Raw genomic sequence first — 13,715 nt, forward strand, 5'->3', positions numbered from 1 at the left:
TAAGGTGTAAGGAAGGGATCCAGTTTCAGCTTTCTACATATGGCTAGCCAGTTTTCCCAGCACCATTTATTAAATAGGGAATCCTTTCCCCATTTCTTGTTTTTGTCAGGTTTGTCAAAGATCAGATGGTTGTAGATGTGTGGTATTATTTGCAAGGCTCTATTCTGTTCCATTGGTCTATATCTCTGTTTTGGTACCAGTACCATGTTGTTTTGGTTACTGTAGCCTTGTAGTATAGTTTTGAAGTTGGGCAGCATGATGCCTCCAGTTTTGTTCTTTTGGCTTAGGATTGTCTTGGCAATGCAGGCTCTTTTTTGGTTCCATATGAACTTTAAAGTAGTTTTTTCCAATTCTGTGGAGAAACTCATTGGTAGCTTGATGGAGATGGCATTGAATCTATAAATTACCTTGGGCAGTATGGCCATTTTCACGATATTGATTCTTCCTATTCATGAGCATAGAATGTTCTTCCATTTGTTTGTGTCCTTTTTTATTTCACTGAGCAGTGGTTTGTAGTTCTCCTTGAAGAGGTCCTTCACATCCCTTGTAAGTTGGATTCCTAGGTATTTTATTCTCTTTGAAGCAATTGTGAATGGGAGTTCACTCATGATTTGGCTCTCTGTTTGTCTGTTATTGGTGTACAGGAATGCTTGTGATATGTCCTTTCAATTTGAAGACCCATGTCTTTCTTCACCTCAGGGAGTTTTTCACTAATTATTTAATTTTTTCTTTCTCTCTCCTTACAAGCCAGGCATAATTCAGACTATTGATCATGGCAAACTGTTAAAGGCAGATTAAAAGAAACCAAAATTGAGAGCTATATCATAATAAGTGCATTTAGGACAGATTCGAGTATTCTATCTGCGTATCTATTGATCTATCAATTTTTTTTTTTTTTTTGAGACAGGGTCCCACTCTGTTGCCCAGGCTGGAGTGCAGTGGCATGACCATAGCTTCAACCTCTTGGGCTCAAGCCATCTTCCTGCCTCAGCCTCTCATGTAACTGGGATTACAGATGTTTGCCACTGTGCCCAGCTAACTTAATTTTGTTTTCTTTGTAGAGATGGGATATCCCTATGTTGTCCAGGCTAGTCTTGAACTCCTGGCCTCAAGTGATCCTCCTGCTTTGGCCTCCCGAAGTGCTGGAATAACAGATGTGAGCCACTTGCCTGGCCTAAATACTTTATATTAATGAAAATTAAATAATATTAAAAATGTTAGCAAGGAAGAAAAAAAATTATGGAAAATGCTCACAGCAAAATCATGTCATGGCTAAACCTTGGGGGTAAAGACCAGAGGAAGACAGAGTGAAAAGGGAGTAAACAAGGTTGTGTAGGGGAAGAATGGGAAGTACTGGGGTCAGACTCCCTCCAGGCATCTTACCTTTCAGCAGGTACCCAGGAGAACTGACCCCCAGCTTCTCCATCCCTGGTGTTGCTGTTCCTCCTTCTGCATTGACCTCTGTGTGTATGTACTTGGGCATGAAGCTGGACTGCCAAAGAGAATGGTGACCTTGTTTTCTCCTTTCTTCTTCTTCTTCTTCTTCCTCTTGTTCTTCTTTTTTTGAGACACAGTTTCACTGTGTCATCCAGGCTGGAGTACAGTGGCACAATCTTGGCTCACTGCAGCCTCCGCCCACTGGGTTAAAGCAATTCTCCTGCCTCAGCCTCCCTAGTTGCTGGGACTGTAGGCACACACCACCACACCTGGCTAATTTTTGTATTTTTAGTAAAGATGAAGTTCACCATGTTGGCCAGACTGGATTCAAACTCCCGACCTCAAGTGATCTGCCCACCTCAGCCTCCCAAAGTGCTGGGATTACAGGCCTGAGCCACTGCACCTGGCCTCTCCTTGCTGCTTCTGCGACTTCTTGGACAGTTTGTTTCCAGTGGGGGAGCAGACAGATGAAACAATACCTCATCCACCTGGGGCAAGTTTGGGAATCTCTCTATATGCATTAAGCCTCATTCTCCTCAACAGAAAATTGGGCCTGTTTCTCCTTACTTCTCAATGCCATTGCAGAGGTTTCATGAAGTGATGTATGTGATGGGACTTTGTCCAATGTAAGATACTTTGCAGAAGTGAGTGATTCTGTGACCATGATCTTGCTATGAAGCTTTTTCTTCACAGGAGGATGCATGAACAACTAACGACTGAGTGACTGTTGATTAGGTGTCAACCTCTTCTCAGGCTTCTTCTTATTTTACCCTCATGGACAACTTGTTGAGAAGAGGCTATTATTATTCCCATTTTATTGATAAGCCCAGAGAGGTTAAGTAACTCATGCAAGGTCACACCATGGTGAAATCAGGATTTAGATACAGGATAGCTTCACTCTAGTGTCTGAACTGTTGACATTTATGCCATGTGTAACATTATTTTCAGGAATGAAACAAAGTTATTGGTTGCCCCTTTTCAGAGAATTGGCAAGTGCTCAGGTTTAATGCAGGTGGGCAGAGGCAGAGGTGTCACTGGGTGCTCTAGCCTCCATATCCTGAACTTCCAGCTTCCTCTTACTGTCCATCTGTGATCCTGGGAGACTGAAACACTGTCTCTCTGTGCCTGATCCACTCTTGTTCAAGCATCCAGCACCCTTTCCCTGAATTACTGCAAAGGGCTCTCAAATTATCTGTGGTAAAGGACCAGTTCCGACCCCAGCTCCCGAGTCCATTGTAGCCTTATATTTTTGTAAAAAAAAAAAAAAAAAAAAAAAATCTTGCTTAGATATCGCCACAATGTTAAACTACTTCAAGATATTTAAAGGCCTCTAAACACTTCATCTCAGTTCCTGTCCTTGTAGATGGTAACAGCTTGCAGGCTATCTCTGGTCCACAGGGTGTGGTTGAAATAGCACTGCTGCAAGGGTCTCCTGACTTTGACTCCTGCCCTCTGTAACCCATGCACCACAAAGCAGCCAGAGTGGTTCTTGAAAAATACAACTAGAAGTCACATCATTTCCCTGGTTACACCCTCCAGTAGCTTCCTATTGCATTTAAAATAAAATCCAGATATTTACCAATGGCCCACAAGTCCCTGGATAATCTGACCCTGCCTGTATCCACCTGCTTTCATCTCCTTCCTTGCCCACTGGATATCTCCAACGCTAGTGAAGTATAGGTAGGTTTGGGTAAAAGTTGGTTCAAATAGGGAGCACATAATAATCTGGGATGTGAGATACTCTGTTTTGTCCTTTCCTCTGCTGGATCAAGCATGGATGAGTGCTTCTATCACTTTCTCTCCAGCAGCGAGAGCCATGCCACTAGTTTCTGAATGAACAAGATGATCAAAACCAAGTCTCAGAAAAGATTTGTGCCCAATTGTGCTTATGTAGTGTAAGTACTGGTAGTACAGTACTTACTAGTACTTACTTACTTACAGTACTTACAGTACTTACTCTACCAGTACAGAGTACTGGTAGAACAGTCAGGACAGTCTTGCCTCAGTAGTGGGGAATAATTAGCAGTCTAGAGCACTGCTAATTATTATGTAGTGTAGCCTGTTGCCTCTCTGGTGGACTCAGCCGGAAGATGCCTGTATTCTGTTGAAGTCTCCTACCTGCTTTTTAGACTCTTTGTTTCCTCCCCCAGAAAATGGGTCTGTGGTAGGTCAAGATGACAGAGGGGTCATTCCAAATGCTCCTGAGATTGGAGAACAAAAGGTTGACCGTGTGATTGTTGTTACTATTGTGAACTCATTGCTGGGGAGCATGGCTACTATTGCTGTATTGGTTATTTAATGACTGAGGGGGAAACACACATCTTGGTTAAGCAATTTCCTGGTTGGTTTAGTGCTTGCTGCCCAGAGAGCCTCTAATGTGGAGGCAGCCAGGAGAGGCACCCATCTCACCATGTGCTCTCCCATGGCAATGAATGAGAAGGAAGCAGCTACGTGGAAAATCATTCATTTAGCAACAGAGAGCCGTGGTTTCTAGGAAACTGAATTCCCAATATTCTCCCTAACATCCCCCCAACCCCTAGTGACTTTTTAATCCATTGCCTATTCCAGTGATTTTTGGACTTTCAGAAGATTTCATTGTCTTTTGCTAATTAATTGCCATGGCAATGGCAACGATTTTCACATTTTAGTGGCAGGAAATTTATATTTAATAGATCTGAGAGTGTGATGTAGCAAAGTGCGTCTTTGCCAAGCGTCCCAGGTGATTCTGACATAGCTGGTCCAAGGACCTTACGTTGAAAAACACTGGTTTTAGAAGTGTCTGTTCTGTGTAATGATACTGGTATTGAGTGCAAAGTGTTTTAAAGAAGTTCTGTTTCTGCCCAAGGTGGAGTAACAGGGCCAGATTTACCCTTTTGCCGACGCAACCAAAAATGTCAGATAAAATACATGAAATAATGATTTTCGAAACACCAGTCATCAGATGAGGAAGAGCAGTGATCTCTAAGAAACAGGAGACACAGAGGTGTATGCTCAGGCTGCTCCAGCTTACTGCGTGGAGAGAATTTCCAGGCTGAGACACAGGGAAAGGAAGGCACGTGCAATTCAGACTCCTGATTTGAGGAGAAGGTATGAAGAGGCTGGGGAAACCAAGGCTGTTAGAGTTCGTAGAACAGAGTACCAGGAACGAGAGAGATGCATGGAGAGAGAGGACCCCGATAACTGCAGAGGGGCCCTCAAGGATTCAGCATTGTACTGATCAGCACCTGCATGTGGGGAAACGACCGGGGACTGGGGGCCAAGCTTGTTGGGGGAAGAGAACAGAGCCTGGCTCTCACCAAAGGCTGGAATATTGCCTGTTCCTTCCAGTCAGACTGGAAAACCCATAATTCACAGAGTACTGGTAGAACAGTCAGGAGAGTCTTGCCTCAGTAGTGGGGAATAATTAGCAGTCTAGAGCACTGCTCCATATTTGTCTAATAAATCATGAAAAAGCAATTCGCAAAAGTATTAAACTGCATCTAAGTTACTTAAGCTCATTCCAGAACAGAGTTCAAGAATATTTATGGGAATATTTACTGGGTATATACCCAAAGGATTATAAATCATGCTGCTATAAAGACACATGCACATGTATGTTTATTGCGGCACTATTCACAATAGCAAAGACTTGGAACCAACCCAAATGCCCATCAATGATAGACTGGATTAAGAAAATGTGGCACATATACATCATGGAATACTATGCGGCCATAAAAAAGGATGAGTTCATGTCCTTTGTAGGGACATGGATGCAGCTGGAAACCATCATTCTCAGCAAACTATTGCAAGAACAGAAAACCAAACACCACATGTTCTCACTCACAGGTGGGAATTGAACAAAGAGAGCACTTGGACACAGGGTGGGGAACATCACACACTGGGGCCTGTTGTGGGGTCAGGGGAGGAGGGAGGGATAGCATTAGGAGATATACCTAATGTAAATGACAAGTTAATGGGTGCAGCACACCAACATGGCACATGTATACATATGTAACAAACCTGCAAGTTGTGCATATGTACCCTGGAACATAAAGTATAATAAACAAACAAACAAACAAAAAGATAATTTATGGGGATAAAAAAATATCCAGTGCCAAACAAGGTAAAATTCACAATGTCTGACAACCCAAAATAGTAACATAGTTTAAAATGGAAACACACCACTCTCCCTGATTGTCCTGGAAGTGAACTTCCATGCACATTTTTGTACCCTTAAAGAGCCCAGCAGTTTAAGCCTTCAGTGCAACATTTTATACATAACAATCTACAGACTGCCAAACCATGTCTGTGTTGATATGTATCTTGGCTTCTGAGATAGCACTTCCACTTTCATGTCTATGACTGTTTTAAAAAATATTTTGTCTGTGTTTGATACCTTCAACCTTGCCATTGGATTATGGTCAGGTACACTCAGCTAAGATATCGGCCAATTACATCGTGCATCCTAAGGGGTTGGAGCTAGGAGTCGTAGGTAATGGTGGTGGGTGGGTGAGATGGGACAAGTTTTCTGAGGTCAATGTATGACTTAGATTCAAAGCCTTAGAGAGCAGTAAGGACCAAACCAGGCAGGCCAAGATCTTGAACAGGTCTGAGGGGGCTAGCTCAGCCAAGTTCCAGAACCAGAAGCCCTTTGGAACCCAACAGGATCATACGGAGAGTGAAGTGAGTAAAGTCTCATTAGGATTTGGTCAAGGCTAAAGAATCAGAGCTTGTTCATTGGCAGAGGTTGGAGACTGGGTCAGAGAGGAGTGTTCTGGGATCATGCATGGAGTTACTGCTCTAGAAGTTCATAATTGAGAGCCACTATTTGAGCCTGGGGTGTATATTCTTCCTCTGAGATTTGGAAGGTTTTAAATTTGGTTTCCAGGCCTATTCTCTGATTCTCTCCCATCCCCCAAATTCAACCTGACACTCTGTCATTAGGATGTCCCTAGTTAGACACTTGGCTGCCAGAACAGACATGTTTTCTTCAGATTGGCTGGTACCTGGACATTCTTTCCCACTCTGCCTATACAGAAATGTGGCTTTTCTGCATACAACTTACAAACCTTTTGGCTGCTGGAAAATGTTAAGTTTCTTAAAATATCATAGCCCAGATGAATTTGTGGGAAAGCTCCTACTTGAAGATGGTGACAAGATATTACTGTTATTTGATAGAAATTTTACCTGCTCTGGGAGATGAGAATGGGACTCAAGGATCAGTCTTTGGGAAAAGTGGAATTGAGTTGGTCTTTTAAAGGAGGGGGGTCTTCAAATCACTTTTCACCTAGAAAGCATTTTAATAAATGTTATTGGAGCTCTTTATTTTCACTCCCAATGGCTATTGTACCATGGATTGTGTAACTAGAGTTGGGGTGTAGAGATGAAGAATGGATGCTAGTCATTATTGTCATGACCACCACGATGGTCTGAATGGCCAGAACAATTCACTTACAGTTTTTAATAATGACAAAGACAACAACAACAACACTAGAAAGTAGATGGAGTAAGTTTATACTTTAATTTCTTTCAGATCAGTATGGATTAGAGGAGCTTCTGCCCTCTCTGTGTTTTCCAGTGAGAGAGATATAGATACAGAAGAGATTAAGAGAGCATAGGAGGGGGCTTCAAGATGTTTGACTAGAGACACCTGTTATTCTTCTCCTCCACAAAGGAGGACCAAAACAGCAACTAGATAAGCATGACATCAAAGAGAGTATTTCAGAGAGAACACAGGAACTCAGTGGGAAAATGACAGGAAACCTCTCAGGCATGGAAGGAGAGGAAAGCAAAGCAGCTGGCCCAGCTGAGATGGGAGTCAGGAGAGACTCCTCAGTGAAGGAAAAGGGAAGGGAGAGAGCCATGCGTTCCACATTTCCACAATGGACTACTGCAATCCTAGCTACAGAGTGCCCTTTGGCTCTCTCAGACCCTGAGACTAGTATAAGAAACTTCCTGGAAGGCCGGGCACGGTGGCTCAAGCCTGTAATCCCATCACTTTGGGAGGCTGAGACGGGCGGATTGCGAGGTCAGCAGATCGAGACCATCCTGGCTAACAGCACTTTGGGAGGCCGAGACGGGTGGATCGCGAGGTCAGGAGATCGAGACCAACCTAGCTAACACGGGGAAACCCCTGGTCTCTACTAAAAAATACAAAAAAACTAGACTAGCCGGGCGAGTTGGCGGCGCCTGTAGTCCCAGCTACTCGGGAGGCTGAGCAGGAGAATAGGCGTAAACCCGGGAGGCGGAGCTTGCAGTGAGCTGAGATCTGGCCACTGCACTCCAGCTGGGGCGACGACGAAACTCCCGTCTCAAAAAAAAAAAAAAAAAAAAAAAAAAAAAAATAAAAAAAAAACCAAAAACTTAGCCAGGCGAGGCGGGGGGGGCCTGTAGTCCCAGCTACTCGGGAGGCTGAGGCAGGAGAATGGCGTAAACCCCGGAGGCGGAGCTTGCAGTGAGCTGAGATCCGGCCACTGCACTCCAGCCTGAGCGACAGAGCGGGACTCCGTCTCAAAACAAACAAACAAACAAACAAGCAAACAAAAAAAACAGAAACTTCCTGGTGCCCACATGATAGCATTGTCTCAGAGAGGGATTTCACCATGGGTCACACATATAGCCCAAGACTGAAGTAACTGCAGCATGGTGCCCTTTTGAGAGCTCAGGCCCAACAAGACTGCATCTTGCCCTGGAGAACAACAGCCCATGAATCTCCATATCCCTGGAGCCCCATTGACATTCTCTTACATCTACTCAGATGGTTGCAAAATATCAATGATATTCTTCACAGAAATAGAAAAAACAATGCTAAAAATTGTATGGAACCAAAAAATGACCCAAATAGCCAAATCAATAGTAGGCAAAAAGAACAAAGCTGGAGGTATCTACTACATGGCTTCAAAATATACCACAGACCTATAGTAACCAAAACAACATGGCATTGGTATAAAAACAGACACATAGAGAAGTGGAACAGAACAGAGAATTCAGAAATAAATCCACATATTTATAGTCAACTGATTTTCAACAAAGGCATCAAAAACATATATTGGGGAAAGGACACCCTGTTCAATAAGCAATGCTGGGAAAACTGGATATTCATGTGCAGAAGAATGAAACTGTCTGAATGAATAGACTGCTGTCTCTCACTATATTAAAAAAAAAAATCAGTTCAAAATGGATTAAAAGTTTTAAGACCTGAAACTGTAAACCTATTAGAAGACAACATAGGGGAAACACTTCAGGACATTGGTGTAGGCAATGATATTATGATTAAGACCTCAAAAGCATACACAACAAAAACAAAAATAGACAAGTGGGGTTATATTAAACTAGAAAGCTTCCGTATAGCAAGAGAATCAACAGAATGAAGAGACAAACTTTGAATGGAAGAAAGTATTTTTCAACTATTCATTCGACAAGGGACTAATATCCAGAATATACAAGGAACTCCATCAACTTAAGAGAAAAAAAAATCCCATCAGATATTTCTCAAAAGATGACATACAAATGACCAACAGGCATATGAAAAACTGCTGAATATCACTAACCATTAAAGAAATGCAAATCAAAACCACAATGAGATATTATCTCACCCCAGTTAGAAAGGCTGTTATGAAAAGGACCAAAAGTAATAAATGCTGGCAAGGATGTGGAGAAAAGAGAACTCTTATACATTGTTGGTGGGAAAGTAAATTAGTAAAGCCATTATGGAAAACAATATGGGGGTTTCTCAAAAAAAATAAATGTAGAACTACCATATAGTCCAGAAATTTCACTACTGGATATTTATCCAAAGGGAAAGAAATCAGTATATCAAGGAGATACCTGCACCCCCATGTTTATTGCAGCACTATTCACAATAGCCAAGGTATGGAATGAACGTAAGTGTCTATCAATGAATGAATGGGTAAAGAAAATGTGGTATATAGATATACAATGAAATACTGAGCCACAAAAAGAATGAAATCCTGTCATTTGCAGCACCAGGGATGGAACTTCAGGTCATTATGTTAAGTGAAACACGCCAGGCACAGAAAGACAAATATCGCATGTTCTTACTAATATGTGAGAGCTAAAAAAGTTGATGTCAGGAAAGTAGAGAGTAGAATGGTGGTTACCAGAGGCTGGGAATGGTGTGGGAGGAGGATGAAGAGAGGTTGGTTAATGGGTACAAATATACATTCATATAGAAAAATAAGTTCTAGTGTTTGATGGCACAGTAGGGTGACTATCATTAACAACAATATATTATATATTTCAAAATAGCTAGAAGAGAAGGTTTGAAATGCTCCCAATACGAAGAAATGATAAATGTTTCAAGGATGATAGATATCTCAGATACTCTAACTTGATCATTACACATTGTATGCATGTATCCAAATAGCACATGAGCTCTGTAAATATGTAAAATGATTATGCATCAATAAAAAAAGCTAAAAAGAGAGAGCATAGGTGAGAGCTCTCTGCTTTTATCTAATGAGCTCCGGATTGCCTTCCATACTCCTGGACATGATACTAGGAAGTCTCAATCAAGGGCCAGATTATGCCTTCTGGAGAGAAATGCATTGGAAACTTGATATAATCTAATTGATGTTAATTGTGATAAGTGTTGCTGGTTTTACTTTTGGCTTCATACATAATGACTTATGTTTTGTGGTGGTAATGAGTAAAAGAGGTGGGGTGAGTTGATGAAACTGCTTCTATGCCCTGATAAGTGACTGTGTTCTGATTGGTTCTCAGATGGGAGTTGATTTTTCTACAGGAAGAGAATTAGCTTACCAATGTGAAACCACTGAAGGCAAAGTCAAGAGAAGTTTACTTTGCCTCCATTGCAGTCTTATTCCCACGTCCTCACTTTTTTCTCTTCCCTTTATTCTCCTTCCTTTTCTCCCCAAACTCGTGATTTCCTTTCTGTCAGCAACTCTCTCCAGGTTCTCATTAACACAGAAATTGTGAAGATTCAGAAAAGACTATGATGGGATATTTTTCCTCCTTGTTTCTGTGAATCTTATATTTGGACTGGAAATAGAATTTACATACCACCTTAGGGGATCCTTCTTCAATTTTTCTGAAATTGATAGAACCCATTTTTTTTTTTCATAATGCGTTGAAGGAAATAGTTTTGAAAAGTTGGGAATGGAAAGAGATCAACTGAGAGGAGATTTTTACTTTGAGGTATCCTCTCTCTGGCATGAGATGAGTCGTTGTGAAGTGAAAAGCTGGGGGCTATCTTTGGAAACGCACCCATCCCTGCTCCCAGAGGGCTCCGGGCCCACATTTTATGGAGAACAGCATCTGCTCTCACATTAAGCCGGGTTAAGCCTTTGAATTTTCCTTTGCATGTGTTCTCAATCATTGATGGTGTTGAATCATGAGGCATTTTGCTAGATGTGGGAATAAATTTTTTTTTTTTTTTTTAAGGCGGAGTTTTGCCCTGTCACCCAGGCTGGAGTGCAGTGGCACGATCTGGGATCATTGCAACCTCTGCCTCCTGGATTGAAGCAATTCTTCTGCCTCAGCCTCCTAAGTAGCTGGGATTACAGGCATGTGCCAACACACCCGACTAATTTTTTGTATTTTTAGTAGAGATGGGGTTTCACCATGTTGGCCAGGCTGGTCTTGAACTCCTGACCTCAGGTGATCTGCCTACCTTGGCCTCCCAAAGTGCTGGGATTATAGGCATGAGCCACCACACCTGGCCAGGAATGAAATATTCTTAATGAGAAACTTGACAAGGTCTGAAAAAGTAGATTTTCAGGAAAAGCCACAGGCTCGAAGTGCATCATCTTTCACGGTTTGGCACATCATTACTTTCCTTTTCCGCGAGTTAGTTAACAAATGATGTTTAGAAATATCCTCTTTTCCACTGTCGGCATGCCAAAGATCAGCCTTTCGTATTTTTCCTTAATTGTCAAAGAAATATTTGAGCATCTAAGCTGATATTGTTTATTACTGTGGGCGTGATTTGGGAAACAATTCTTGGAGGGCAACTCTGAGTCTGTGGTGAATAAAAAAGTGAGGATAAACGTGAGTGAATATTGTTTCTGGTGTTCTCTGTGCAGCTGGAAAAATGATGAGCAAGTTAGCTTAATTAGCTGAGCATCTTCCTCTTATTGAAAGGGCGGTGATGGTCGTGATTGGAAAAAGCTGTTCTTGAGTGGCATCCTTTTAGGAAAGACTGTGGTTTAAATGGGCTTGTCTACGGGCCTCACTTTTGCGTTTACCTCCACCCCCAAGCCATCCACCATCATTAGCCACGTTCCTAAAATTAATTTATTAGAGGAACTGTTTGATTCAGGAGATAAGTGGGTTTTGCTTGGGGGTGGTTATGGGGTTTAGGAGGGTCTGCTGGTTAGTTCCACTGAGACCCTGAACAGTATGAAGGGGAAGGCTAGTTAAGAGGCAGAAAGAGAATCCCAGCACTTTGGGAGGCCGAGACGGGCGGATCACAAGGTCAGGAGATCGAGACCATCCTGGCTAACACGGTGAAACCCCGTCTCTACTAAAAAATACAAAAAACTAGCCGGGTGAGGTGGCGGGCGCCTGTGGTCCCAGCTACTCGGGAGGCTGAGGCAGGAGAATGGCGTGAACCCAGGAGGCGGAGTTTGCAGTGAGCTGAGATCCGGCCACTGCACTCCAGCCTGGGCGACAGAGTGAGACGCCTTCTCAAAAAAAAAAAAAAAAAAAAAAAAAAAAAAAAAAAAAAAAAAAGAAGTAGAAAGAGAAAAAAGGAAGCCAGTCTTCTCAAACATTTTGTTGGAAGTCTGCTGAAAGATTCGTTTTGCTCTGTGCCCCACAGATTGCATAGCTGGTTCTGCCTCTATGCTTTCAGGTCTCTCAAGTGTAACAGGAGTGAGAAATTAGAATCAAGGGCCCATTTCATCACTTTCTTCCAAGTTTCTGTATCCACATGTGCACCATATGAAACTGCTGTCCATACCCTTGTCTTAATTGATTTAATGTTTAATCTCCTTTAACAGAAGGTTTACAGCAGTCTCTTTTCTTCTTCTAGTACAACTTGCATACTTATTTAGAGTCTGTAGTTAAAAGGGTGATTCAGGTCTTCACAGTATGTGATACTTCTGTCCTTTGAAAAGAAGTCATTTTAAAAATATTGGTTTACTTCGTTTTATGGTAACAAGACAATATACCTTCTTATTTATTTCATACGTGCACTCTACTTTCACTCCAGCAGGCCTTATTTCTTAAGCAGGAGACGAGAAATAGCCTTATTGGTTGGCAGGTGCAAGTGCTGAAACTAGCACTAACGACTGTGAATATTCATTCCTGAGCTGTATTTGTTCAGACTCAGGCGAGGGGTGCAGACTGGAGTGTTCGTCTATTCCCCTTTTGTGGGTTTAGATGAGCGTGAGATGGTTGGCTTGGCACATTGGCCCAGGTGAGAGAAGCAAAGTCATGGGTGGCCCTGTTCCCTGTGGGAGCCTTTACTTTTCCATGCTTACACATTGAACATCTAAGCTGGCTGCTCAAATAATCAAGAGGCAGACTTGGTAAAAATGTGAATAAATGAGTATAGTTACTATATAGCCACTAAAGAAAAATCTGCTAGTGGTGACTCAGTAGTGCCTCCCTGATTGTAAAGGACAGTATCTTCTGGTGAGCTGTGAGCATGTTCCATGGGTTGACAATCAGATTTGCATGTCTGATGACATTAATTGCAGGGTGCTATGGGCCAGGTTTCTGTAAGTTGGGTGGAGGTGGCCACTGGCAGTGAGTACAATGCCCAGGGGGAAGCATGTGAGTGGGAGGAAGAAAAGAGAGAGCTTTCTGGAGCTGTTGCAATGTGTATGCTGGTGAAATCGACTTGAGCATTAAGCAGCATCTCCCAGGATTGTTACTTACTGAGTGGCACGTCTTCAGTACTCATGATTTGTGGGGAACTTGGGCAGAGGTAAAAGTGTGGTAAGTTTTAATACTGTGTTTTCTTACTAGTTGCTTTTGACATGCATACAGGTTTGTGTGTGTGTGTGCGTGTGTGTAAAACTGACTGTAAGATGTCACATTTCAGCCTATTGATTTTTTTATTCCAGAAACTTTTCAGCATTACCTAAGAAACAAAGGCTCAATTTTGGCTGCTTCACTCTTATCCCTTCTGCCACGGTTCTAACGTGCTTGATCTGCTGAGACCAAGGATGATCAATGACTCAGAAGGCAAAATGGGATTTAAACACCCAAAGGTTAGTTTGGCATTTCTGCACTAACCTTTGGTGTGATAAAGTGAAAAGAGCAAGAGCTTTTGATTCATAAAGACCTTGTTTGAATCTGACTGTACTGTG

General features: G+C 42.3%; 1 protein-coding gene across 2 annotated transcripts in view; it reads left to right on the forward strand.

The window, feature by feature from the left end:
• The window catches only part of TMEM45A (transmembrane protein 45A), an 81,944-nt gene that overhangs the window by 10,752 nt on the left and 57,477 nt on the right, over positions 1 to 13,715 (forward strand). The window contains exon 2 of one of the 2 annotated variants that reach the window (XM_017891930.1): positions 13,470 to 13,616. The exons of the other annotated variant lie outside the window; for it this stretch is intronic. Coding sequence (XP_017747419.1) covers positions 13,572 to 13,616 — 45 coding nt within the window. The 5' untranslated portion in view covers positions 13,470 to 13,571. The remainder of the gene's footprint in view (positions 1 to 13,469; positions 13,617 to 13,715) is intronic. 2 annotated transcript variants of the gene reach the window in all.

This window comes from Rhinopithecus bieti, unplaced genomic scaffold (assembly GCF_001698545.2).
Source record: "Rhinopithecus bieti isolate Rb0 unplaced genomic scaffold, ASM169854v2 scaffold_20579, whole genome shotgun sequence".
Taxonomy (NCBI): Eukaryota; Metazoa; Chordata; class Mammalia; order Primates; family Cercopithecidae; genus Rhinopithecus; species Rhinopithecus bieti.